The sequence below is a fragment of the Sus scrofa genome, chromosome 5 (genome assembly GCF_000003025.6).
Source record: "Sus scrofa isolate TJ Tabasco breed Duroc chromosome 5, Sscrofa11.1, whole genome shotgun sequence".
In the NCBI taxonomy this organism is placed as follows: Eukaryota; Metazoa; Chordata; class Mammalia; order Artiodactyla; family Suidae; genus Sus; species Sus scrofa.
The window spans coordinates 15,467,221-15,493,431 of record NC_010447.5 but is presented as its reverse complement, the minus strand read 5'-3'; the positions used below and the strand labels follow the sequence as shown (position 1 = coordinate 15,493,431).

At 45.2% G+C, this 26,211-nt stretch overlaps 1 protein-coding gene across 2 annotated transcripts in view; it reads right to left on the bottom strand.

The window, feature by feature from the left end:
• Nucleotides 8,493-26,211, bottom strand: part of SPATS2 (spermatogenesis associated serine rich 2) — a 137,318-nt gene continuing 119,599 nt past the window's right edge. For both annotated transcript variants that reach the window (XM_021091602.1, XM_013988258.2), the window contains exons 9-13: nt 20,377-20,435; nt 15,710-15,819; nt 12,489-12,591; nt 10,698-10,912; nt 8,493-9,696 (exon numbers count right to left, since the gene is read on the bottom strand). In XM_021091602.1, the coding sequence (XP_020947261.1) occupies nt 9,385-9,696; nt 10,698-10,912; nt 12,489-12,591; nt 15,710-15,819; nt 20,377-20,435 (799 nt within the window). In that variant the 3' untranslated portion in view covers nt 8,493-9,384. The remainder of the gene's footprint in view (nt 9,697-10,697; nt 10,913-12,488; nt 12,592-15,709; nt 15,820-20,376; nt 20,436-26,211) is intronic.

Genomic DNA, 26,211 nt, shown 5'->3' with positions numbered 1-26,211 from the left:
TCCTGCCCCCTCACCCCCCACGAGATTCGGGCTGCACAGTAAACCCCTCCCACTAGGGCTCGTCAATGCCCCTCCAGGCGACGTTCAAGCCTACTGCTAAGGAGAGGGTGCCTGTGGTTTAGGAATCAGCCCGCCTTGAGAGACAGGATGAGGCTTTGGTTGAAAGCAGCCAGCTTGAGAACCAGGCTACTTACCGAGGTTTGAATATAGTTCTGTCACTTGCTGTTGTGATTTTTCCTGCGGACTTAATTTTCCCCTCTGTGAAATGGGAACAGTAATAACTACAGCAGAGGACTGTCAGGAAGATTAAAAGATTAAAGGATCCAGAACAGGGTGTGACATTTGCAACATGTAAATATTATGATTTTGAATCTTATAGGAGCCCCGTGTATCCTGCAGAGTAGATGCTAATTACACTCCTTCTCACAAAGGAGGGCTAGAGAGACTTGCTCAAGGCAACTAAGTTGGTAAATGGCTGAGCTAACATTCCAGCCCTGACAGTCTCCCAACCTCAGGTCCAGAGTCTACCTCATTCCAGCAGAGCTGTCACCCACGCTGAGGACCCAGAAGCAACCCCAGGCTGGCTGCGTGGCACACACAAGGCACAGGTCGTCTGGGGTTGCATGTCAGATCCCGATGATCCTCAAGTCACCCTCGTAAGCCCAGAGCGTTCAGACTTCCAGGCTCCCAGCGCATCCGCCTGGGCTGGTTTTGCACATCACAGCAAACTAGGCACTTTAGGTTAGGGTGAGCAGGCAGTAGATGGAATTACAATAGCTGACATTTATCGAGCACCGACTCTGTGCCAAAGCACTGTGCTAAGTGCTTTACTTGGATTATCCCATTAATCTTTGTCATAACTCTATGAAGTGGTAGTCACTGTTTTAATTGCCAATTTACAGGTGAAAACATTGAGGCAGAAGGTTAAATATCTTGTCTATGCTTGTCTATGCTGCACAGCCTCCTCCAGCAGCTCCAGGCACCATGCCTGTGTCACCCTTTTGGTGCCATGGTCTCCCATTTCCAGAAGAAAATACACTAACGTTTATTCAATGTTCTTCAATGTTATGATCACTTCTTATCTCAGAATGAAACGGCAATGTGTAGGGCTTTAACCCCCTCCCCCCAGTGCCCTTCAAAGAATCTGTGAGAAAGTGTGTGTGGGGTGAGGGTGCTTTAGCCTGGCCTGAGTATTTAAGGTGTGCTTTCTGTCTAGATGAGGGTGGAGGCGTTGGATCTTACCCTCCTTCCTCTCTTTCCCTCGTCCCCCAGGTCTTCTTGCCCATCTGGCTTAGAGGTTCCCTCAGCTTGCAGCGATGAATTCCTTGCCTCCTCTTTCCACCCTCTGCCCACCCTCCCACCCCCGCCCTCTGCATGTGTGCAAACACACACATGCACACGCAGAGGGCAGGGACCCTGTTTAGGAGGCAGTAAGGTGGGATTGAAAAGTGAACAGGGCACGGGGTGGGGTGGGGCAGGAGTCAGGGAGCACTGGCCTCCTCCCTGCAATTCCCCCCCCCCACTTGACTCGCTGGCCACAGTGGGGAGTCACAGGGAGGGGAAGGTTGAGGGGGAGCCCTGTTCAGAGATAGCTCAGAACCACTGTCAACAAGAAGAAACTCGGGAGGCTGCGTTTTGGAGCTGCCGTGGGAGGCCTGTGGGAGTATTATCTGCAAAAGGAACAAGGAGAGAGAGCAAGGAAGAGCAAAGCAAGGAAAAAACTGCTCAAGACACAAAAGATGGAAAAAGCGCCCCCCCCCCACCCCAAGCGCAGGCGGAGTCAGTTGCCGTGTGCAGCGGGTAAGAACAGGTGGCTGTCGAGGAATGGAGTCCAGGGGCCCCTCCCCTCCCCTCCCCTCTTCCCACTCTCTCCACCCTCATTTCTGGAGGTCCCCCCCCATTTCTGGAGGTCCCCCGGTCTCTCTCCTTCTCAGGCTGTGTTGTGTGTCCCAGGCTTTCAAATCAGCCTAGTGTGGGTTTGGATTCTGGCTCTGCCCCTGAATGACCTTGGGCGGGAAGGGGATTGGGTGCTAATCCCGAAGAGCATCAGTTCCTTGTTTGTGAAATGCTCCTTTCTCAGAGGATTGGTGAGAGAATGAGAAGAGTTTAGTAAGTGGTTGTGATGGTTACGGAAAGGCCCCCTGAGCGCTTGCCCTGGCTCTGGGTGCTGAAGCCTCGCTGAAGGCTCCCTATCTCCACCAAAACGACCACAACATTTTGGAATACTTTTGAGGTTCCAGTACTTGGCCACCCCTCGGCTGTCTCATTCTAAGCCGTTTCTTTTCTTTTGGTGGAGGATGCTAGCTGGTGTGAGGAAACCACAATAAACTTTCAAACAAGAGAATCCTGGATAAACTGCTGTATGTCACATGGCTGGCTTAGTGGGGGAACCAAAGATCTGAACCAGGAATTGACCAGGTTGACAGAGACTGCTACCATACCACGCTGCTGGGGTGCTTTGTCCTGTCCTTTGGGGAAGAGCCTATTAAAAGGGGACAGTATGGTCCTTTCGATGACTGCCCACTGGGAGCAGCAACGTGGACTTCAGGCAGTGGGAAGACACCGCCGTTGAGCAGAGGCCCTGTCTGCGGGGCGGGCAGATTACAATCCTGCCTCGAGTCCGGCCAAGAAGTGAGTCTGAAAGATCTGTCTCTCAACCTGCAATCTGCTATGTGGTGTTCTAGCAGCACCAGAAAACGGGTTTGTCTGAAATCTAGTTACAGAGAACGCCTAACTGGGTTAAGTTGAAGAGAGACAGAAAAAGGAGACCTGACTTTTCCCTGGGGAATCAGAGTGGGTGGTATTTGTTCCTGCTGTTTTGACGGCAGTGAAGGGGCGGGTGGGCTGGAGAACAGTTGTGCTGGTGGTGGCGAGGGTGGGTGAGTTTCCTCACCCAGAAAAATCTTCTTCAGACAGCGTTTCCCTTGGTCAGGAGTGGCAGAGGAGGCAGCAAAATTCCCTCTGCACCTGTATGGAAATGCTGTTCCCTGGCTCTCCCCTGGGAGACTCTGCCGCAGCCTCGCTCCTGCAGCTGCTGCGCTGGTGACTGTTGGCCCGGGCCTGAGCCACCCAGAGAGCTCCCGAGTGGGGGATGGGGTGTGCCTCCCTGACAGCTGTCAGGACAGACAAGAGGACAGACAGAGAGCTCACCGTACCGGGTGCCTGGGGAGTTGGGGTGGAATACGCGCTCAGAGGAGAAAAGCTGCCGAAGGCATGAGATGGCCGAAGTGTTTTTGCTTTTTGGGTTCATTAGGTCTGTGCTGTTAATTAGGCTGGAGTTAGGGGAAGTCTGCTGGGCACGTCTGAACAGGGTAGGAGAGGCAGAAAAGCAAAGGAGTCATGGTGGGTGGACGTTCAGCTGGTCACAGGTTATCCTGGACGCCCCGCTTCTGCTCTGCAGCACTTGATCCTCCCTCACCTGTCCCTGAAGGAGTTACCGTGGTCGCCACTTTCAGTTCAAGAGAAAGACAAATACCATATGATATCGTGTACATCTGGAATCTAATACAGGGCACAAACGAACCTTTCCACAGAAAAGAAACTCATGGACTTGGAGAAGAGACTCGTGGTTGCCAAGGCGGAGGGGGAGGGAGTGGGAGGGACTGGGAGTTTGGGGTTAAGAGATGCGAACTATTGCCTTTGTAGTGGATAAGCCATGAGATCCTGTTGTGTAGCACTGGGAACTATATCTGGTCACTTATGATGAAGCGTGACAAAGTGAGAAAAAAGAATGTATATATGTATGTGTGACGGGGTCACCTTACTGTACAGTAGAAAATTGACAGAACACTGTACACCAGCTATAGTAGAAAATAAAAATCATTAAAATAAAAATTAAAAAAAGAAGAGGCTCATAGATTTATTTGCTCAAGGTTAGTTGGTCACACAGCTACCAAGTCATGAAGCCAGAATTAAAACCCAAGTATATGTCCCAGAGGTCCAGGGTCTTTCCCCTCCACCGCACTGCCTGGCCACCAGTCACTGCTTCCCAGGATTTAAGGAAAAACTAAGAGTTCTGGTTCCTTCGCCTGCAAAGGGGTTGAGGAAAGAGCTGGAAGCGTTTATCTTCGCCTCAGAACTCAGCATGGTGCCTGGGTCACAGTGGGTGCCTCCACGTCTGAAGCAATGTTTGACTGATTTTACAGTGGGTTGTTCTGGCCACCAGCGTCGGTCTGGTACTCTGAACAGGTTAAAATAGTGACGAGATAACTGTGTATCTGCAGGTGACCTCCGAACACTTACCATTTTGGAACCTGTTCCTTCCATGAAGTGTGCTTCCGTGTGGCTATAACCCCTTCTAGGTGGGACAACGTGGGATGAACTCTACCGAGCAGACAAGACAAGCCTCACTTTGTTAAGGCAAAAGGCAGGATTTCCAGGGGCAACAAGTTCATTACTCTACTGACCTCGAAAAGTTAAGTTCACAGATTGATAACCATGCGTCCTGGCTTTTCCAGGCCACCCTCAACCTAAACAGGTTTATCCCATTTATCCCCATTCTTACATTATACTCACAAGACTCTACTCGGGTTTGGGATCTTGACATATGAGGTCACCCTGTCTATAAACCACTGAACAAATGCCTAATCACCTGTTGGTATGGTTCTAGTTCAAGTACAGGCCCCGGCCCTTCCAGCAGTGCTTCTGCATTGCACTCACAGCAGACAGCCTGGCTCTTTCATTGTAACACAATTACTTTGTATTAGTTTAACTGTATGTGTCAGTTGCCCCAACTAGTTTATCAGCCCCAAGAAGGGCCATGTTTTAGTTATCTTTATTTCCTCTTTAGCTTCTGGCTGAGCAACTGTATAAAGCACTCTCAAACAATGTCGGTGAGTGTAAATCTATTTTTAGGGCTGCGCCCACAGCATACGGAGGTTCCTAGGCTAGGGGGTCGAGTTGGAGCTATAGCCGCCGGCCTACACCACAGCCACAGCCATGCCACATCCGAGCTACTTCCTCAACCCGCCCCATAGCTCACGGCAATGCCAGATCCCCAACCCCCTGAGCGAGGCCAAGGATTGAACTCGCAACCTCATGGTTCCTAGTTGGATTCGTTTCCACTGCGCCATGACGGGAACTCCCTAAATCCATGTACCGTTTTAGAGTACTTTATCAATGACTATATGATCCAACAATTCCACTCCTGGGAATTTATCTCGAAGATACACTCTCACAATGTGATATATGTATTATGTTTATGTATTATGAGATGCTAATTTCAGCAATACTTATAATAGCAAAAACCTGAAAATCATCATTAGGGACTGGTTAAAATAATTATGATAAATTTATATAATGAGATACTATCCAGCCATGGAAGGAACAAGGTACATTTACGCATACAGACATGGAAAGCAGTCTAGGGGGTATACGTTCTTCTGATGTATGTCTACTAATACGGAAAGTCTCTGGAGGGATTCATAACAAGCTTATCAGTGTTGCCTCTAAGGAGAGAATAAATAGCCCAGAGTGGGATGAAGGCTTATTTTGCATCATATATCCCTTTAAACCATTTACATATATTTTCTTAAAACCAAACAAAAACTAGTTATAAAAAGCAAGGACAAGTTTTTAAAAAAAAGGCAAGTTGTAGGACTTCCCATGTGGTTTAGCAGGTTAAGGGTCCAGCATTGACGCTGTGGTGGCTCTGGTTATAGCTATGGCACAGGTCTGATCCCTGGCCTAGGAACTTCTGCATGCTGCATGTACAGCCAGAAAAAAAAAGCAGCAAGTTGTGGCGTTTCTGTTGTGGCACTACACAGGATCAGCAGCATCTATGCAGCACCAGGATGCAGGTTCGAGCCCTGGCCTGCCACAACTGTGGCATAGGTTGCAACTGCAGCTCTAATATGATCCCTAGCCTGGGAACTCCATATGCTGTGGGTGGCCGAAATAGGAAAAAAAAAAAAAAAAAAAAATCAAGTTGTTCAGGAATATACATAGTATGATTCCCACTAATGGAAAAGAAAGAAAAAATATATTTGCATGTTTAGATTTAGAACATTTGTGAAAAGACATACAAGAGACTTATCAATGATTTCTTCTGGGGAGTGGGGCAAAGTAGGGGAGTATTTTTTACTTTTATGTCATGTATCCTTTTGTATCTTAACAAAATGAGTCTGTATTACTTCTTCTTCTTTTTAGATGGCTGCACCCGTGGCACATGGAAGTTCCTGGGCCAGGGACTGAAACTGAGCCGTAGCTGCAAACCTCACTGCGGCAATGCCAGATCCTTTAACCCACTGTGCTGGGCTCGGGATTGAACCGGCACCGTCACAGTGAGCCGAGCCACTGGAGTTGGATTCTGAACCCACTAAGCCACAGTGGGAACTCCTGTATCACTTTTTTAAAAAGTGAATTTTAAAAACTGCCATAACTAAGGGGCCTATGAAATATTCGATGTTCATAATGAAGCCAGGACAATTTAAATTTTCTCTCTCAAGGGGCACGTAACTAACAAAACTAAACCTGAAGTGTCAGTCCTACCTCTAGGCTGGGAAAGGACCCGACACTGATCTCCAAGAAAAAATGGAAAGAGCAGAAAAAATGGAAAGAGTGATCATGAGGTAGGATCTCTCTGAACACACAGTGGGAATTGCCCGGGCTACAGAGCCTCCCTCTTTTCTCTTGGGAAGCCGGGAGCTACTATAGGGGCACAGACTGAGCTGCACAATCTGAACTTAAGAAAAACCTAACTTCTCCTCACTGAACAAAGTCCAACTGGCAAATTTAGGAGCAGAAAATCCACAACAGAAGATCCTAAGTGAATTATGATTTGGGCATATTATCTAAAAAAAGAATTATAGAATGCATATAATATGATCCTTTCTGTTTTTTTTTTTTTTTTTTTTTTTTTTTTGTCTTTTTGCTATTTCTTTGGGCTGCTTCTGCGGCATATGGAGGTTCCCAGGCTAGGGGTCGAATCGGAGCTTTAGCCACCGGCCTACGCCAGAGCCACAGCAACTCGGGATCCGAGCCTCGTCTGCAACCTACACCACAGCTCACGGCAACGCCGGATCGTTGACCCACTGAGCAAGGCCAGGCATCAAACCTGCATCCTCATGGAGGCTACTCAGATTCGTTAACTGCTGAGCCACGATGTGAACTCCACTATGATCCCTTTTTTATAAAAAAAAGAAAAAATTATATCTATGTGTATATACACATATATGCTTTGAAAAAGGTTTATAAGGATATATGAGAAATTATTTTTTTATGGCTCTACCTGTGGCATATGGAAGTTTCTGGGCCTGGGACTGAACCCGAACCATAGCTGAGACCTATGCAGCAGCTGTAGCAACGCTGGATCCTTTAACCCACTGTGCCAGGTACCAAACCCACACCTCCACAGTGACATGGCCACTGCAACTGGACTCTTAATCTATGCACTGCAGCAGGAACTCCACATGGCAAATTATTAATAGTCATGACCCATGACAAACAGAATGGGAAGGTGGAAAACCTGAACTTTTTCCTTTTACATTTCTGTATTTTTTGATATTTTAAACACTACTTTTGTAAGTAAAAAATAATGTAAAAATAAAGCTTCATAATTTTCACACTTTTTGTAGTCATGGAAAAAAAAAATCTTAAAATATTTTTCTAGAAGATTTTAATGCCAACTTCAAGGCAGTTTTGACAAACATGGGGCTTCCCGTCTGTTTAGGTGGTTAAATACAGTCTAGACCTCATCATCCTGCAAGGTCACTTCAATCTCTGGATTTCCTATAAAGTATAGGTGAGCAATTAATTAGACACACAGGGCTTTGTCCTGATACCAGCAGGCTGGTAAGTACTGTTGGATAAATTCCCCCAAATGAAGTGGCCAGCCCCTGAGAAAAGGCCTTCCTAGCACTCCCTGACTGCTGTTTTCTTTACTGATGAAAGACTCTCTCTCTCTCTGTGCAACCAACCCGAACCCTGGCAGCTCAGCTTCAGCAGAAGAGCCAGGGGAAGCCCCGAGGCAGCTAAGTTCTGCACCACTGCCACTTCCAGCCTGGGCTTCAGACTTGAGAGACAAATGATGGGGAAGAAGAAGCTCTGCTGTTAACGAAATCCCAGCTTCTGGGGCAGGTGTGGGAGGTGGGTCTGGCACCGGCACCACCTACGACGAGCGGAAACCTAATTATGCTGCGACACCCCTGTGAAACGCGGTGTGACACCGCTCCACGGTGAAGGGACAGGCAGTGGGGGACAGGGTGTGGACAGAACCTCTGGTTGTCTGGAGGAGCTGTGGGCAGCTGCGAGAGGCTCTCCTTTGGAAAGTCCCCGTTCCCTCTCCTACGGGCCTTTTCTTGGGAGGAACAGATGCATCTGCTCACCATGGCTTTCACATTTCATTTGGTTCTGAAACGAAGTGGGGGACAAGTGGCTTCGGAATTGAACACCCTCATTTAAGCTCCAAACAAGCTGAGTGACTTCTACCTCACGAGGCCCAAAGGAAAACGGATAATGAAATGAAGTCACTCCTTGCTGTGAAACCAACGTGGGTACATTTATGCAGTTGCTTTTATTTATTCAACTCTAAAGATTGTGGCGATTTTTTGATGGGTAACACCTTAGATTAACACTAATATTGCTATAAATTTGGTTCAGGGTCCGAACAGGAATCAGGAAGGAGGGAGAACAACAACAAAAAGTTTCAAACACTAAAACAGAGAAAGACTTTTTTTCCCTTTAATAAAATGCTACTTTCCCACAGACTTCCCTAGACTGGTTTGGAGTCTCAGTTCTAGGAAACAAGGCTTGGGCGTTTGGAAGAAAATGCAGGTTAAGCCACGGCGCCAAGCAAGAGACTGAAACCCCACTCTGAGTGTCCATCTGAGGCGTGTTCTGGGAGCAGAGGCAGATTCTCAAGTGTTTCCTAGTGTTCTTTCCTTTCCACCAACCAATTCCCCTTCTCTGGCTAATTTAGGGCAGGACTCAATCCCCTCACTGCCTCTCCTGGTTACCCTGCTATTTCCAGGGAACCAGGCAGGTATGTCTGGCTTCTGCTTAGACTGGAAAGGCAGCAAGACCAACTCCGAGCCACCTCCTGAAGCCTGAGCAGCAGGGGTGGCAGAGGAAGGCCTCCTCAGGCACTGGAAAGGCCTGGGGCTCTGGGGGGAACCCCGCTGACCCTTGGGAAACCTGGCAACAGTTGCCTGTGATCCCTGGTGGAAATGACCAATCAGAATCAATCCCTATCACTGGGAAAGGTCAAGGGCAAAAACAGCTTCCCTTCCAAAAGAAAACGAGAGAAGAAACCAAAATGTTTAGAATGGCGTAAAAAGTGATATGCGTAAACTTCTTTTTGTTATTAAATCTAACTATAAGTTCCTAGAGTCCAGTTACCAAGTTGAATTGTGTGGGATGGAGGAGAGAGCCCAGGCGGAATTTCCCTCAAGAGTTCACGGTTTCGGGCTGCGAGGTCCTGGGTTTGCGCTGGGGCAGCCCCTTTTTGAACGAGGGCTTGGGTGGGCCGGGCTCCGTGCTGGCTCCAGTTCCATTGGTCCCTGCGGGGTGAGCCTGGCCCCGTTCACTAATGTTGCCTGGTGCCTGGGATGGAACACTCTGGTACCTGGAACCAGATGAATACCAGGAGCTATTTCTATAACGACCTGCGCTGTCATGGCGCCCTTGGTTCGTGGGGTCACTGGACTTTGGGCCTTGTGGCCTGTAGCCTTGTCCTCCTCGTCGGTTCCCCGGCAATACCTAAGGATGAAAGGAGACAGTGTTCAGGGCTCTGTGGCCTTCGGGCACCCAGTTTGTTCCAGTTCAGTTTACAGGAGTCTTCTGAAAGCCTAATAGTGCCACCCCATGCTAGGGACTCGGTTCTCTCTTAAGACCTAGGGAATGTGGTCTGCGAGTCCAACCTGGACACTACCTCAGAGTTAAGCCATCTCCCACTGCCTTCCGCCCTGCCTCGGCCCCTTGCCACTGAAGCAGAGTTCACTTTTCCTTAGCTGGGCAGAGGAAGAAAGCCAGCAGGAAGAAAGAGCATTCTCTGGGGTTGTTACGTGACCTCAACTGGACAAGGATCTTATGCCATGTCTGAATTTTGCAGCTCATGAGTCATTTGTAAAAAAAAGGGACATCTGGAATCATAAAATAAACGTCACAATGATCTACTCGGCTACAGATCCCGAACCAGAGACTACATCACGCTGCTGTGACATTTAACCCACCTTTCACATGACAACTCAGAAAGCTCAGGGCACAGGATTTTACTTTTGTCCTCCAATCCCAGTATGATACCCGTCGGAAGATTTACCGACAGCACTGCCTTGGCTGGCTCTCTGCCTCTCCCTCGAACCAAGGAGAAAAGAAACAACGGGCTGTGCGTCCACTTTCTGGTTCCATGCTGTGCTTCTCGGGAGCTGCTGCCTCAGATCCACGCTGGTGAACCTGCCCCTTCGGTGTCGTCTACCTCGAGATGGGTGTCTGGCTCCCTGTGTGACCAATTACCAGGCAATGCTACCTACAGCAGCCAGGATCACTGCCAGCATCAGAAAGTCAGCGTCTTGGCAACGGGAAATCTAAACTGGCTGGTGGTTTGGAACATACACACCCAGTGCTTTCTCTGGAACCAACTGAGGCTGGAGGGACACAAAAGAGGTGTGGACTGGGCTTAAAGAGAGGAAGGCAGTGTCCTGAGCTGTCGCCCTTTAAACTGGGACAAGCTAGCAGCTTTTCTTCCTAAGAGCTTTTCTTACCTCTCGATGAGGCTGGTAGGGCCGGCCACTGGAGTCTGCGGTGGCTGCGGGAGTCTCTCCCGGTGCTGAGCTTTTCTTGTTAGCACTTGTAAGGCTGGGAGCAGAGGCACAGGTGGAAGAGGAAGCAGCAGAGGCATCACATGGGTTACTCAAAGACACGGAGGCAACTGAGCTACATCGAGATCTGGTTGAATAGCTGTTCTTTGGATGGGACACTGAGGCAGAAATATGAGAAATGTGGTCACGTGATGGAAGAGTATGAGCCTTTTCCCTCTTTCTCCATTTGATAATGAGCAATTAAAGTTAAAGAACTGTCTACTTGAGTTCTCTTGTGGCGCAGCAGGTTAAGGATCCTGTGTTGTCATTGCAGTGGCTCAGATAACTGCTGTGGCATGGGTTTGACCCCTGGGCCCGGGAACTTTCACGTTTTGGGTGCAGCCAAAACACACAAGCCTCCCTGTTGTGGCTCAGCAGGTTAAGGACCCAACTAGTAGTATCCATGAGGATGTGGGTTTGATCCCTGGCCTCATTCAGGTGGTTAAGGATCAGGTATTGCTGTAGCTCTGGTGTAGGCTTGCAGCTGCAGCTCTGATTTAACCCCTAGCCTGGGAACTTCCATATGCAGCAGGTGTAGCCCTAAAAAGAAAACCAAAAACCAAAAACCCACAAACCAAAAAATAGGTGTCTACTTGAGTATTTGTAAAGCTAAGCTTATAAAACGGTAACAGTTAGGAGGATCTCCCTTCTGCCCTCTTCCTCCACTCCTGCCCAATCCCCACTGCTTCGTCGAGGAACGCGGAGAAACAGGAGGACAGTGTGAGACCGCAGTGGTTCATCCCCCCACCCACTAATGACTTCTTGGCGTTTCCTACCACCTAAACTCCTGGCTATGGCTCCGGTGGCTGACTAAGCCCAGGAACAATAGTATGGGCCATATGTTCGGTTTCCTATGCGAGGAACATTCCAAAGTACAGACTTTGCAAGGAAAGAAAAAACTAAATAAAACGCTAAATCCTTTTAAAAAAAATTGTATGATGCAAGATGAGTTAAATATGAACAGATCTAGTCTCTACACAAATATGTATCTTCCCAAGGCTCTTGCTGCAAAAATAACTCCAAATTCAAATATATTAATATTTTCAGTTCAAATTTTGTCAGAATTCAATCGTTTAAAACTACTCGCTAGATTTTTTTTTCCTTGGCTTTCAGCCCGGGCTAATGCTGAGTTCACAATCCCTGCCTTACGTCCAACATTTCACTTTGGCACCGAGGCAGGAAGAACAGAGAAGCTGAGCTCCGGGCTTGGTTTTGAAAGGTGTGTCACTACAAGCTCACACTTTAGAGGGACTCCCCCCCGCCACCGCCACCCCCTGGTCTATTAAGTGCCAGGAAAAGCAGGCACTGCTATCCCATTGTGGAGAGGAATAAAATGAGGGGCCAAGAGGGGAGTGCAGAGGCAAAGATTCCAACCTGGTCGGACTCCAGGGCCACAAGCTCTTTATGCTATGTATAGAGGTGCCCAACACCTCTCAGCTAAGCAGAAAACGATGGAAAAACATGACCGCAAATTTAGGGAGCTGGAAAATACCCACCCTCAGAGCGCAAAGCGTCTGTGTCCCCTGACTTGTTAAGTATCTCAGAGTTCCTTCTCATAAAAACAAGCAAACAAACCAACCCAAACCCAAGAGGCACTAGGCAGAATCAGTGGAGAAGCCCATTTTCAGCCGCTAGTGAGTGGAGGGTGGTCGTCTCATCACTGTCTCTGGTGCCCGGCATCCCTCACCATCTCACCTTGTCCAAATGAATCAATGTTCTTCTTTAGGGTCTCTACATCACAGGTGAATCGGGCCACTCGTCCCAGATCCTCGTCATATTTGCGTTCACTAACAAAGTGCTGGAGAAACGACAAAGAAAAGCCTCCGGGTGAAACAAACAGCAGACATGGACCTATAGCTTGCTGTAGACAGAGGTAAAAGAATTACCTTACTGTCTTTTTTTTTTGCATTCACAGGTCACTAAATGGCCATCATATTATCACTGCTGGGTGAATGACAAAATCCAGCCATTTTCTTTCTTTTTTTTTTTTTTTTCCTTTTTACGGTCACACCTGCAGCATATAGAAGTTCCCAGGCTAGGGGTTGACTTGGAGCTACAGCTGCAGGCCTACACCACAGCTTGTGGCAACGTTGGATCCTTACCCACTGAGCAAGGTCAGGGAGTGAACTTGGAACCTCACAGACACTATGTCAGGTTCCTAACCCGAGCCACAGCAGAAACTCCTCAGTCATTTTCTTTAAGAGCCCAAAGATAAATCCATTAGGGAGCTTCATGAAATGCCACACGACAGTTACAAGGTAAATCAAGAGACACTGTGGGGAAAGGAGAAGGAGTTCCTGGTGGAGGCCATCCGTCTCCCTACTGCTGGCTACTCTTCACCTTGTTCCATTTTATACAGAGGCGGAGGCAGCAAAAGTGCTCGGAAGTTACAACAATGATTCCATTTAAATAGATGGTTTGATGTTCTTTAATAGGAACTTCCTTAGGAAACCCAATTCATCTCTTTATAAAGTAGGATTTGTTGGTCTTTGAAATAGGAGCAATTTCTTGAGATGGAAAATCATTCATGTGAAAAGTCAACTTTGCAAATGAGAAGAGTTTGTGCTGCAAGGAATTTAATCCTTTTAAGCAGACTGAGCTGAGAAGTAACCAACCCCTTGGGTCAAAACTAACTGTATTATAGAAATAGTGGGACCAGAAACATGTCAGGAATAAAGTGCTTCTGGGGGTCTACGTCAATAAACCATTTCTAAGGTAGCCTGAAATCATTTGTTCAGATGAAAAGGAGAGTGAAAAAGAAAAGTTAAAGGCCTAGATATAATTTAGAAGAACTGAACTCCCCAGAGCAGTCCTAGAGGACTGGGGGTGGCCTAATTCCACTTTAGATGTTCAAGGGGTAGAATCAAAAGCATCAGAATCCTTGCAATACATCTAGAAGCAACAAATGGGAGAGGAGAAATAAAAATCACCTCTAGGCCTTGAAGCCCTAAAGCTTCAGAGTATATTGTGGTTTAGGAACCTCTGTAACAAAGCCTTCAGACGTGTAATATCAGTCTGAGATTAATTCTGAAACAAATTCTAGGGTTTGCTGAGCCAAAGACATAATAGGAATGACGGAAATAAGATGATCTGGAAATAAGACATTTAAATTGCACAGCACCCACTTCAGTACACTGAAAACGTGGAGAGAACCAGATCCTTAGTCAGCCTGCAGAAATATTTCTAGCAGCTCTTCAACCACGTGGGCAGGGAACAGATGAAGCCTCTGAGAGCCAGGATTCTTATCTAATTCCAAAGGGGTTTCCGGCTTCTCCCGGATCACTGAATGAGACTGACTGGCATCAACGAGAGGAAGACTTTCTATAACATTGAGCAACAGTCTTTGGTTAATCAGAAAATGGTCATTTTAAACGTGGTTGTTTGTTTCACTATTTCTCCCCAGTAGAGCCTAGGGGAAGGGGTGGTGGGGTGACGCAGCAAAGGTTTGTGTGCCGGACAGGCTCAGGCTGGTAATCGGTAACTGGAGGGTCTCAGATGAACTTCCCTCTCTGCTTTTATTTTGCAAAGGTTGTTATGCAGCCTCCCCAGCAGTACGTACTCCTCTTAAATATGACAATCGTCTCACATGTTCAGGAAGAGCAGAGTTAGGACTCAGGAGGACAGAAGGCCAACTCCTCTGGTTCTAAGCTCATGGTTGAGAAACAATTCGTTAGAATGATAGTGTCCGCATTACCCGTGAAAACAACCCAACTTCTCTTGGTTTCCTATGCTCAGAAACACTTTTTTGTTTGTTTGGTTTTGGTTTTTTTGGCTGTGCCCATGGCGTACAAAAGTTCCTAGGCCAGGAGTCGAACCCTTGCCACAGTAGTGACAATGCTGGATCCTTAAGCCACTGAACCACCAGAGAATTCCAGAAACACTGTCCCAAATGTCTGAATGTGGAGCCCAAGTCATCTTTATAGATTACAATATAATCAAGATCTCAAACTGCTCTTTTTTCTCTTATAAAACCGGAAGTGACCAACTATTTAAATATCTACCAAACACCTCGATGTGCTAAGGCCCTGGGCTAGGGCACGGGAGGTACAGCCGTTCCCATCACTATAAAGTTCCCTACCTAGTCGGGAAGAAAGGGTAAGCAAATGCACATAAAATCAGCCGTGTGTTGGCAGAGCCTCCTTCCCTGCCCGCGTGCATCTCTTACAAACATCCTGTCTTAATAAATCTATTTCCTGCCTATCGAAAAAAATTATACATGTGCTAGGAAGGCACAGAACAGAGATGTCAGGCAAGTCAGGAAGGACGAGGAGGTGAGGAGCAAGGTGTGTGCTGGGGCAGGGGAGGGAAAAAAAGAACGTTTCAGACAAATGGAAAAGTGTGCGGAGCAGCAGCCCTAACAGGAGGGGACAGGGTATGTTTGCGGGAAGCAGAGCTAGTCTGGCTGGAACACAGGGACTGAGGGGGAGGAAGGAGGGCAGCCGAGCGAGACCAGGCAGAGCCCTACAGGCCGTCCTCAGAGCAATGGGAAGTGTGAAGCAGGTCCTGCAGGGAACAATAGGAAGGGGTGAGGCGGGCAGGGCGGCGGCGAAGTGCAGGAGTGGGATGGGTTAGGAGGCTATTTCAGGAGTCCAAGCAGGAGATCACAGGAGCTTGATCACGCCGGTGGTGGTGGAGAGAAAGAGAAAAGGTCAGATCTGAGCTTTCGAAGAAGGTCACGTGGACAGGGTCTGCGGAAAGATGTAACTGTGGGCAAAGGAGAAACTTCCTGAGGTTTCCAGCTGGGGCACTGGAGAGATGACAGGACCACCCACAGAGAAAGGGAGCCCGGAAAAGGGCCAGGTCTGGGGAGAGAGGATCATGAGTTCAATCTATCAGACCTGGCCATGAATTATGGAGGTTTGCTCCTGTAGTCCCCGAGGGCAAGAAGAAAGGCAGAAAAGAGAAGGAAGTTTTACCTTGATATCGGCTCTGAGCTCAACCAACTGCTCCTCTGACATGCGCACAGCCACATCGGTCATCTTCTTCAGAAGCTCGGCCTTCTTTTGACGGCTGAGCAAAATTTCCACTGTAGAGGAAAGGGGAATATGACTTTTAGGTTCTGCTAAATAGGACAAAGAAGAACTAGCAGTGTAGGCCTCGCAGTAAGCAACTGGACAGCCAAAGGCTTGGCTGCCCACCCATCCCGAGAGTGAAAATACCAAAGGTCCCGCTTCCACCCTCTTGAGGGACTCCGAAGGCACTTAGATGGTAAACACTTTTTATGAGTCATAAAGACTCACAAGTCATTTGTCATGTCTCTTCTTCCTCTTCCCAGTTAAAAATTTTTTATCAAGAAGCACATACATAAAAAATAAGCGCAAGGTAAACAATTCATCTAGAATAAATGGGTATCAAATGAAAAAAACTGTCTCTCCTACTTCTGCCTTTGTGGTCCCCTCTGCAGAGGAAGCCACTGTTAACAACTTCTTATGTAGACTTCCCAGCATATTCTCTACATATACATCTCTCTCTCTCTCTCCCCTCCTCACAAACGGTCCTTCCTTTACCTTCGCTATTTTAACCTAATATATCGTGAAGTTCATTCCTTATCACTACATTAGATGCCCCTCACTGTTGAAGAGCCACCTAGTATCCTCCTATGCAGATACACCACAACTGTTTAACCGAGTTCCCAAATGATGGATGTTTAGACCGTTTACAGCCTTTTGAGAAGCATCTTCTTTGGCTCTGCCCTCAGATGCGTAACTCTAATTTGGCCACAGATACCAGACAATAAAAGAATCTCTTAGAGTAGAGAGCCAGGGGCTACAGGGGACAATGGGCAAAAGACATCCTCCCAGCAAGCAGAGCTAGGGGCTGCCAGATGAAACCAAGGAGTTTTCTCTACCTCTGGGGCAGGGACTCTACTCTTCCTGCCCAATAAGATTTGATCTCTGCTTTTCCAAATGGGAATTTTTACTGTAATTATCCTCTCCTTTATCTACCTATGTAATACTGGAGGAGTGGGGGGGGTGGTGTCTAATTTTCTTTCAGTTCATGGGACCCCAGACCACAGGACACCACAGCCAGACCTGTTAGAAGACCTGAAATTACCCAGAAGTCTTAGCTGAATATCCAGACTAGAGGAGACTGTGGAGGTGTTGCCACTGAGGAGCAGGCGAAGATGTTCTCATTTAGGGAGAAAACCGACTGCGGGGTAGCTGAGGGGTGGACTGTAGCAAAGACCGTTAGTGACTGAATAAACATTCTCCTCTGTCAGAAGTCTGATGTTGTTGGGTATCAATGTTCTTAGGTTAAAAAACCTACATCTCCGGGTTTTGCTACATCTAAGAGAGTCGTGCTATAGTCTGTCGGGTGCGATCTAAGCAGAACTCATAGAGTGAAGCTTACTAGAAAGCTCTCTAAAGGAGTCTCAGCCGCATGTAACATTTTGCCCCTCCTTGACTGGAGCCGTAGGACAGGCCTTTTGACCGTAAGCACACAGTAAGGATGGCTGGGAGGAGGCTAGAGAAGCCTGGGCGCCTCAGACCGTTATGGGGATGCCCTGCAGCCCTGGACTGCTGACCTCTGGACCTTTCACTTCATGAGCGAAAAAGAAACTCATGGGGTTCCCGTCGTGGCTCAGCGGTGGTTAACAAACCCGACTAGCATTCATGGGGATACAGATCCGGTCCCTGGCCTTGCTCAGTGGGTTGAAGGATCTAGCAATGCTGTGAGCTGTGGTGAAGGTTACAGATGTGGCTCGGAACTTACGTCACTGTGGCTGTGGCGAAGGCCGGCAGCTACAGCTCCAATTCGACCCCTAAAGTGGGACTCTACATATGCCAAGGGTGCGGCCCCAAAAGAGACAAAAGACAAAAGAAAAAAAGAAAAAGAAAAAGAAACTCATTTATTTAGGCCATTCTGTTGCATGCAAACTCAATTCCTAACTCTTACATATAGAATCCTGTAACCTACCGAGGAATTAGCCAAAATTATGTTAGAAAAAAACCCCAGATTTTTCAAAGAGCTACATCAAGTGTTTCAGAGAGCTGAATGCCTGGCAAGTTCACTCGGCCTCACTGCCACATATATGCTACCATGGGCTGCCCGTACCCAAGGCAGGTTCATTGATAAGGGTGCACTTTCCCAGTAAGTTAGGAACAGACACATAAAGTTTCCCTACACAAAGGCCCAACAAATACAAATGATCTGCTGGTCTGACTCCCAAGATTAAACCTATATGCTCTTTGTATCAAAGTCACTTTCTCTCAGCTCCAGCATTCTAGGATTCTAAAATAAAATTATAATCTCAAGTTAGAGAAAATGCATTGAGTAAAGATTTCTATACATATCTGGTAACTCTGAGGACCTTATATGACTCTGGACAAACCACATTTTCCCAAGGCACTAGTTTCTTCCTTTATGAAATGAAAATAATAAAATCGGAAAACCTAACTCCCATAAGATTGATGTTAAGATCGTGTATGAAAGAGGGTGAAAAACTCTAAACTCTGAAGTGCTATGAACATATAATTAGTAAAGACAGAATGCGTAAAAAAGAAACACTTTCTTGATACAGTTGATAAACGAGTAATTGCATTAATGTGATTGAGAGCTAGGATATTTAGCATGGGAGAAAGGAGATACTGATATAAAATTGATGAATGTAAGTAAAACTCCGTAGCTCTGAATTTGATTAAGGTTAGAATTGGTAATTGTTTGAAGCTGGATGCTGGGGGCTAATTATATTAGCCTCTCTATTTGGGCTGTGTTCAAAATTTTCCATAAGAGAAGTATTTTAAAAAGCACCTTTTTCTCACTATTAAGGAGTCTATCTTCTTACTGATTTTATTTTTCTCTGAAACTTCACCTTCAAAAAGAGAACACAGAATTCCTGCCATGGCATGGTCGCTTAAGAATCTGAGTGCAGTGCCTTGGCTCTCTGAGGAGGTGCAGGTTTGATCCCTCGCCTGGCGCAGTGGGTTAAAGGATCCGGCGTTGCCACAGCCACTGAGCACGTTGCAGCTGCGGCTAATATTCAATCCCTGGACCAGGGAACTTCCATATGCCACATGTGTAGCCATAAAAAAGAAAAAGGGGAGAAGGAGAGAGAGAACACATAGGTATAAGAATGGACTGAAGCGCTCACTAGAAATTTCAGGATAGGGGAGTTCCTGGTGGCCTAGTGGTTGGGATTCAGTGCTTTCATCGCTGCAGCCCAGGGTTCAATCCCTGGTCTGGGAACTGAGATTCCACATCAAGCCACTGGACACTGTGGCCAAAAAAAAAAAAAAAAAAAAAAAAAAAAGAACAAAAGAAATTTCAGGAAAAAAAAGAAAGAAATTTCAATTTAAATGAAATCTCACCTCTGAAAAACAGTGGTTAGCACCTTTGCTATGTATTCAATAATTAATTAAAATGGATCAAAACTGAACTCAGCTTCAAAGCTGCCTCCTCTGGCCCGTGACCACAGACACAAATGATTTAATTGTAAGTCATCGTCTCAACCTATTTACATTCTCACCAGCTCGAGAGCAGGTTAAAAGAAACAATTTCCCTCCTTACGAATCTGGCATTCAATGCATGAAAGTAAAAACTGTTGAAAAGCCTCAAATCAATGCCATTGCACGAGGTACAGTTGACATTTCCTTCTTTCATATAGGTGTCTATCTTTAACCTAACCCTTTTAGCTGAAACGACCAAAAAAACCGATCCTTGATTCTTCCGTATAAAACACCACAAATGATCTCAGTTAGACTATTCCCCCAGAATCTATTTTAGTATGCTTTCAAAGAACCCTAGTCATGGGTCTCCTGAATCCTCAGTTAATTGACTTTCTCCCTACCCAATAACAGATACTGAATGAAGTTTCTGCAAACCGAGAAAACACAGTTCCAAGAGAGGTAACGACAGGAATGTATATACTAATTGTAGGCAATCTGGTGAAATCTCCTCTGATTATGCCAAAGGTTTTTTTCCCCCAAGTAGAAAAAGACCCAATGAAATTGTTCCATTACTGGAGGAAAAAACAAAATAAAACCCAGGCACCTGCAAGATACTTTACTTCCCTATGTTGGTGGAAGATGCCATGATGTAGTCTCTTAAACACTGATTCTATATTCAAAATATTAAAATTTGGAAATACTGAAAAATAGGCTCTTATAAAGTTATATTCAAAATATAAAAATTTGGAAATATTGAAAAACAGGCTCTTGTTGTTTCACCTGAAAGGATTCATATGCCAGTACAGTACAACTGCTCAAGATTGTTTGAATTTATAAACTCTTTCTTTTTCCTTTCTTTTTTTTTTTTGGTCCCTTTAGGGCCACACCTGTGGCATATGGAGGTTCCTAGGCTAGGGGGATAGGAGCTATGCCACAGCCACAACAATGCCAGATCTGAGCTCCTCTGTGACCTATATACCACAGCTCACGGCAACACCAGATCCTTAACCCACTGAGCGAGGCCAGGGATCGAACCTGTGTCCTCATGGATTCTAGTGGGATTCATTTCCGCTGAGCCACAATGGGATCTCCAATATATAAACTATTATTGTGGCATTTATATTGAGCTTCTGCTATGGGGGTTGAGAGGCAGGTACTTATTTACTGGTAATAGCTTTAATAAAGATCAGTCTTACTTGCTTCAGCTTTCACTTTGTCCATTTCGGCCAGCAATGCTACTTCGCGATCCATTAAACTAGGAAGAGATGACAAAGGGAAAAAAGCTTTGATCAGAAACTCAAACAGAAAAATGGCACATTGTTAATAGTGGACAAGGACTTATAAGTCTGTTCACTAAAAGGATACAAAATAAACACTGTATACACCACAAGAAAATTCTCTCTCACCCTCAGCAAAGACTATTTTAAAAGATTCCAGTAAAGAAACCTAATTCCTTTTCATTTCTACATATCACAGTAAACCAGTAGCGAGACATCTAAGAGCTTAGAACCAGTAGGTGGCAGTAACAAGCTACAAAACCTTTCTTGGGGAGTGGCGCTAAAGCAGAAGTTCCTGTGGAAATTATGTATTTCTACATATGTGCTCACATATTTATTTTGAGTTTTGGTCTATAAAATCAGATAGCTTTGCTTCTAATGAATTTTTACCAGGCAATACCCATTCCGGGGCATGATCAATTTATCCACAACTAGGATTTGCAGATCTTCAACATTTTACCACAGTTATACTAAGTTCAATGGCACGTGAGAATGCAGAGTAGTTAAGACATATATATACTGTGCTGGTTTTGGGTAAACGTTTAATAGTAATCCAGAAAAGATGGAAACAAAGGTTTCTGGAAAGCTTTTCATAGAAAAAGAACACTAAATGGGCGGTTAGAATTTTCTCCACTGCAAATGTAAATGATTTATAAGCATGGGAAAGAAAGCTTTTCTACGTCCTTAAAAAAGAGCCCACCACCTTCAATGAACATAAAAGAGATAACAGGTTGCCCTGTATTCAACCTTTGGATGTCAATAATTTTCCTTCCCCTATCAGTTTTGCTTACTGGTGGCAAAGTGCAGCCCCCCCCAAACACCCACACTAAAATTTTAATACCTGTACAAACATGAAATGTAACTCTCTTCAAATCTGAACTCATTCTGCTTTCTCCTTTTGAATGGGAATATAACTACAGGGTTAATAAAAGTTCTACTCTTGTTTCTGGTTGTAAAACTAATCATATATACAGACACACGCACACACACACACACGTAATTCAATTTAACTCAATATCTAGTTACGTTAGCACAAAGTAGTTAATGTGGAGACTACGGGGTGAGATATACATAAGAGGCAGGGACATTTCCTCAAGGAGCAAAATCCTTTATAGTGAAGTGCTGGAGAACATAGTTTTGATAATCGTTATGCATGGTGTTAATACACAGACTCGTAACGAAACAAATTTGGTTGGCATATTAATTCCAAAGCACCAGATTAGAGAGAAGATATAACTATTGTGGGGTAGCAATACTTCGCTAAGAAAGCATTTCCCAAACCTTGGCCAATATTTTGCTCCAAGAACTCTAGCAGCATTTGGAATACCTAAAAGGCAAAACAAAAGCACATCTGAGACAGGAGCTGCCAGGCCTCGAGTTCAGCATTACCTCTCTTCTGCCGCTGAATCACCTTAAGATGCAGACACTGTCCACCAGATAGATGACAAATCTGTCTCTGACAAAGCTTGTAAAATATTTATTAAAAGACTTCAAGCAAACAAGAAAGCTTTTTGCTGCTTACAGTCTTTGAAAAGACTGTATGAAAATGCAGAATGTCACATGACACTTACAACAAGGAAACAAAGTCCTGCACCATCACAGACTTCCTTGCAGCAGTTGGAGCTAGTACCTTGTGATGGCACTTTTCCCCTGTAAGAAGGACTAGCACTCATTTACATAAATCTTGTCTCTTGAATAACTCACTGGTGATGATAAGCAATTCATAGACAGTGTGTGGACAACCATATGGGCACTCCAATTAAAAACTAGTTTATATTTTCATGCCAAAAACACTGAAAAGCAGTCAGCACCTCTACTTCTTTTTGTTGTTTGTCATGTTACCATCTATCGATAACATCTACTGAGAGATCCTGTGATGTCAGCTGAGCATTAAACAGAGGAATCTATTGGCTAACTGTTGGGATAGTTTCTCAGAGAAAAGCCTGATGAAGTTTTGTAATTTTTCATTAAATTTTTTACAAGTCTTTAAAATACGAAAATGAATAAATGTTGAAATATATGTAGTGTAAGTACCTGACAATTACCTTTTGGTTGCCACCATGCATTTCAAAGGTATTAATCTCAAATAAATAGACACCAGCTACACAACTAGTTAAACAGCCAGGCCACCCCACGTGTTAAGTTCCTTTTTTAGAAAGTCCTGGGCAACCTAGATAACTGACCACTTGAGTGACCCTGCTTTTCCTTCTTACATGTTAATTTTTGCTCTTATGTTTTTAAAATTTTAAAAAAAATTTTTTAGGATTTTACATGCCATTTAAAAAAAATTATTTATTTGTTCCCTTTTTGGCTGCCCCAGAGCATATGGAGTTCCCAGGCCAGTTATCAGATCCAAGCCATGGAGGCAACCCTAAGCCACAGCTGTGGCGACACCAGATCCTTAACCCACTGTGCCAGGCTAGGGATCAAACCTGCGTCCCAGTCTTCCCAAGACACTGCCGATCCTGTTGCACCACGGTGGGAACTCCTACACGTAATTTTTAATGTAAACTTCAAGTCAATATTATCATGTTCCACTTTACAAATAAGGGCACCGAGGCTTAGGTGGCAAGGGACATGCCCTAAACCACAGCTTCCATGAGGCAGAGCTGAGATCCACACCCAGGTCTTTTTTTTTTTTTTTTTTTCATCTTTTTGCCTTTTTTAGGGCTTCTCCCGTGGCATACGGAGGTTCCCAGGCTAGGGGTCTCATCGGAGCTGTAGCCGCACAGCAACGCAGGATCTGAGCCACATGTGTGACCCACACCACAGCTCATGGCAACACTGGATCCTTAACCCACCAAGCAAGGCCAGGGATCAAACCCGCAACCTCATGGTTCATAGTTGGATTCGTTAACCACTGAGCCAGGACAGGAACTCCAACGCCCAGATCTTTCAATTTTTTCTTTTTAAATTATAGTTGATTTACAATGCCGTGCCAATTTCTGCTGTACAGCAAAGTGACCCAGTCATATATATATATATGTATGTATATATGTATGTATACATTCCCTTTCTTATATTATCTTCCATCATGGTCTATCCCAAGAGACTATTTTTTTTTTTCTTTTTCGGCCACACTTGGGGCACATGGAAGTTCCTGGACCAGGGATGGAATCCAAATCACAGCTGTGACTTACGTCATAGCTGTGGCAATGCTGGATCTTTAAGCCACTGCACTAGGCCTGGGACTGAACCCACGCTGTCTCAGAGACAACGGTGGATCCTTAGCCCACTGTGCCACAGCAGGAACTCGCCGCTCCTACGTTTTAAATTCACTAACAAAGAATGAACCCACAAAACCTCAGGCACACCACCCTCTACCCCAATAAAGGCATGACCTCAGGTCTGTGTTCTCCTTAAGCACCCTTTGCTGTGTGGTTCCAGGCCTGCCAGGTATCCTCCAAGACTTGCAAGTAATAATTTTTTTCCCAGTTTCCTGTTGGTTGTTGCTGAGGTACATTTAGCAATCATAAGAACAAGGGCCAGTCCAGCCACAACACTGGCTCTTGGGAGATGGGGGGCTTGCCACAAGGAGCGCAGGACCCAGGTGAGTGCTCCCAGGCATTCCTAGCTGACAGCATCATTCAAGACAGGCTGAGATCAACACAAAACAACAGAACTTTCTTACTGAAAGTACATCTCATAATGTATGTACAATGTGTAGAAGAATGACTGTATTTTAGATAAGTAATGCTCAAGCATTTAGGGATGACGTGTCCTGATGTGGAAACTTCCAAATGGTTCCAGCAACACACACACAGCAAATACAATGATCCCTGTACTATGATCACTGCACTATTCCTCTGTGTATTTTGAAAGTTTTCATAATAACAAGTTGGAGACATATGTGCATCACAAAATAGAGAAGCTGAGAAGAGTTCAAAAGTGGAAAGCAAGCTAAGCATAAGATAAATGGCAGAAACATTTTTTAAAATCGAAAGTAGTAATTTACTATAATACAACTTTCTGACAATGAAGAAACTTAAGCTAAAGTTTTCCATTGGTTTCTAAGCTATACAGTAGTCCTGGTATGGATCTGTGGCCAAGCATTTCAAAAGTACCTGTGGTGTGAGGTAATAGTTGTTAGATCCATAACTACAAGCAGTGAGTCCCCTCAGAGAGTGCTGAGAGGCTCATTCAGAGTGCCACTTGCCGGCTCCAGTACCCGAGGGCACTAAATAAGCCTGCGACTGTTCAGTCACAGCTTTCCTGAATGGAAATACACCATGACGAGTATCTGATACACTGGCTTCTGAAACTGCTAATAAAATTCTGCTAAATATTGCTGGGACTCTGTTTAGAAAGACATCAGGTCTTATTAAGCCTGGGCCTTCTACAGCAATGTCTAAAGGGAGTCATGTGTGGACTAGGAAGGTGAAGATTAAAAAATAAAGGCAGAGATAACTGATAAGACATAAAAAAGGAAGCATGGTATAGTGGAAAAGCGTCACTTAATGCCAACTATGACGTTAGTCAAATTATCTTTTTCAGTGCCCATCTTTTCTCATCTAAAATGAGTACTAGGAGTTCCTGTTGTGGCGCAGTGGAAATGAACTCGACTAGTAACCATGAGATTGTGGGTTCAATCTCTGGCCTCGCTCAGTGGGTTAAGGCTCCGGCATTGCTGTGAGCTGTGGTGTAGGTCACAGATGTGGCTCAGATCCCACATTGCTGTGGCTGTGGTGAAGGCCGGCAGCTGCAGCTCCAATTTGACCCCTAGCCTGGGAACCTCCGTGTGTCATGGGTATGGCCCTAAAAAGACAAAAGACAAAAAAATAAATATCATAAATGATATTACTATATAAATTAGAGATATTGTACACAAAAGCTTCTGACATACAATAATATCTCATTAAACAGAAGCAGCAATTATTTTCATTTCTGTCCTCATCTTGATTTCTCAGTCTCAGCTGAATGCTTATTTAGTACAACAAATAAAACAGCCTCACATTACTCTGGTAAATCATTATACATTTCAGATCCACTGTCTAGACATTCTTTTTTTTTTTTTTTTTTTTGTCTTTTTGGCATTTCTTGGGCTGCTCCCGCGGCATATGGAGGTTCCCAGGCTAGGGGTCTAATCGGAGCTGTAGCCACCAGCCTATGCCAGGGCCACAGCAACACAGGATCCAAGCCGAGTCTGCAACTACACCACAGCTCACGGCAACACCAGATCCTTAACCTACTGAGTGAGGCTAGGGATCGAACCTGCAGCCTCCTGGATACTAGTCGGATTTGTTTCCGCTGTGCCACGATGGGAACTCCCAAGAAGTCTTTTCTAATTGATCCCTTCCACAGTAACATTCCTCTTATCTTCACAACAAAGATCTGACCTGAATGGGAATGTAAACTGGTGCAGCCACTACGGAAAAAGAGTATGGTGGTGCCTTAAAAAACTAAAATTAGAGTTGTGATATGATCTAGCAATCCCACTCCTGGCATATATCTGGAGAAAAATCTGTTTCAAAAAGATACATGCACTGCAATGTTCAAAGCAGCATTATTTACAATAGCCAAGACATGGAAGCAACCTAAATGTCCATCAATAGATGAATGGAAAAAGAAGATATGGTGCATATATACAATGGAATATTACTCATCCATAAAAAAGAATGAAATAACGCCATTTGCAGCAACATGAATGGACTCAGAGATTATCATACTGAGTGAAGTGAGATAGAGAGAAACAAATATGTCATCACTTTTATGTGGAAATCTAAAATATCATACAAATGAATTTATTTACAAAAC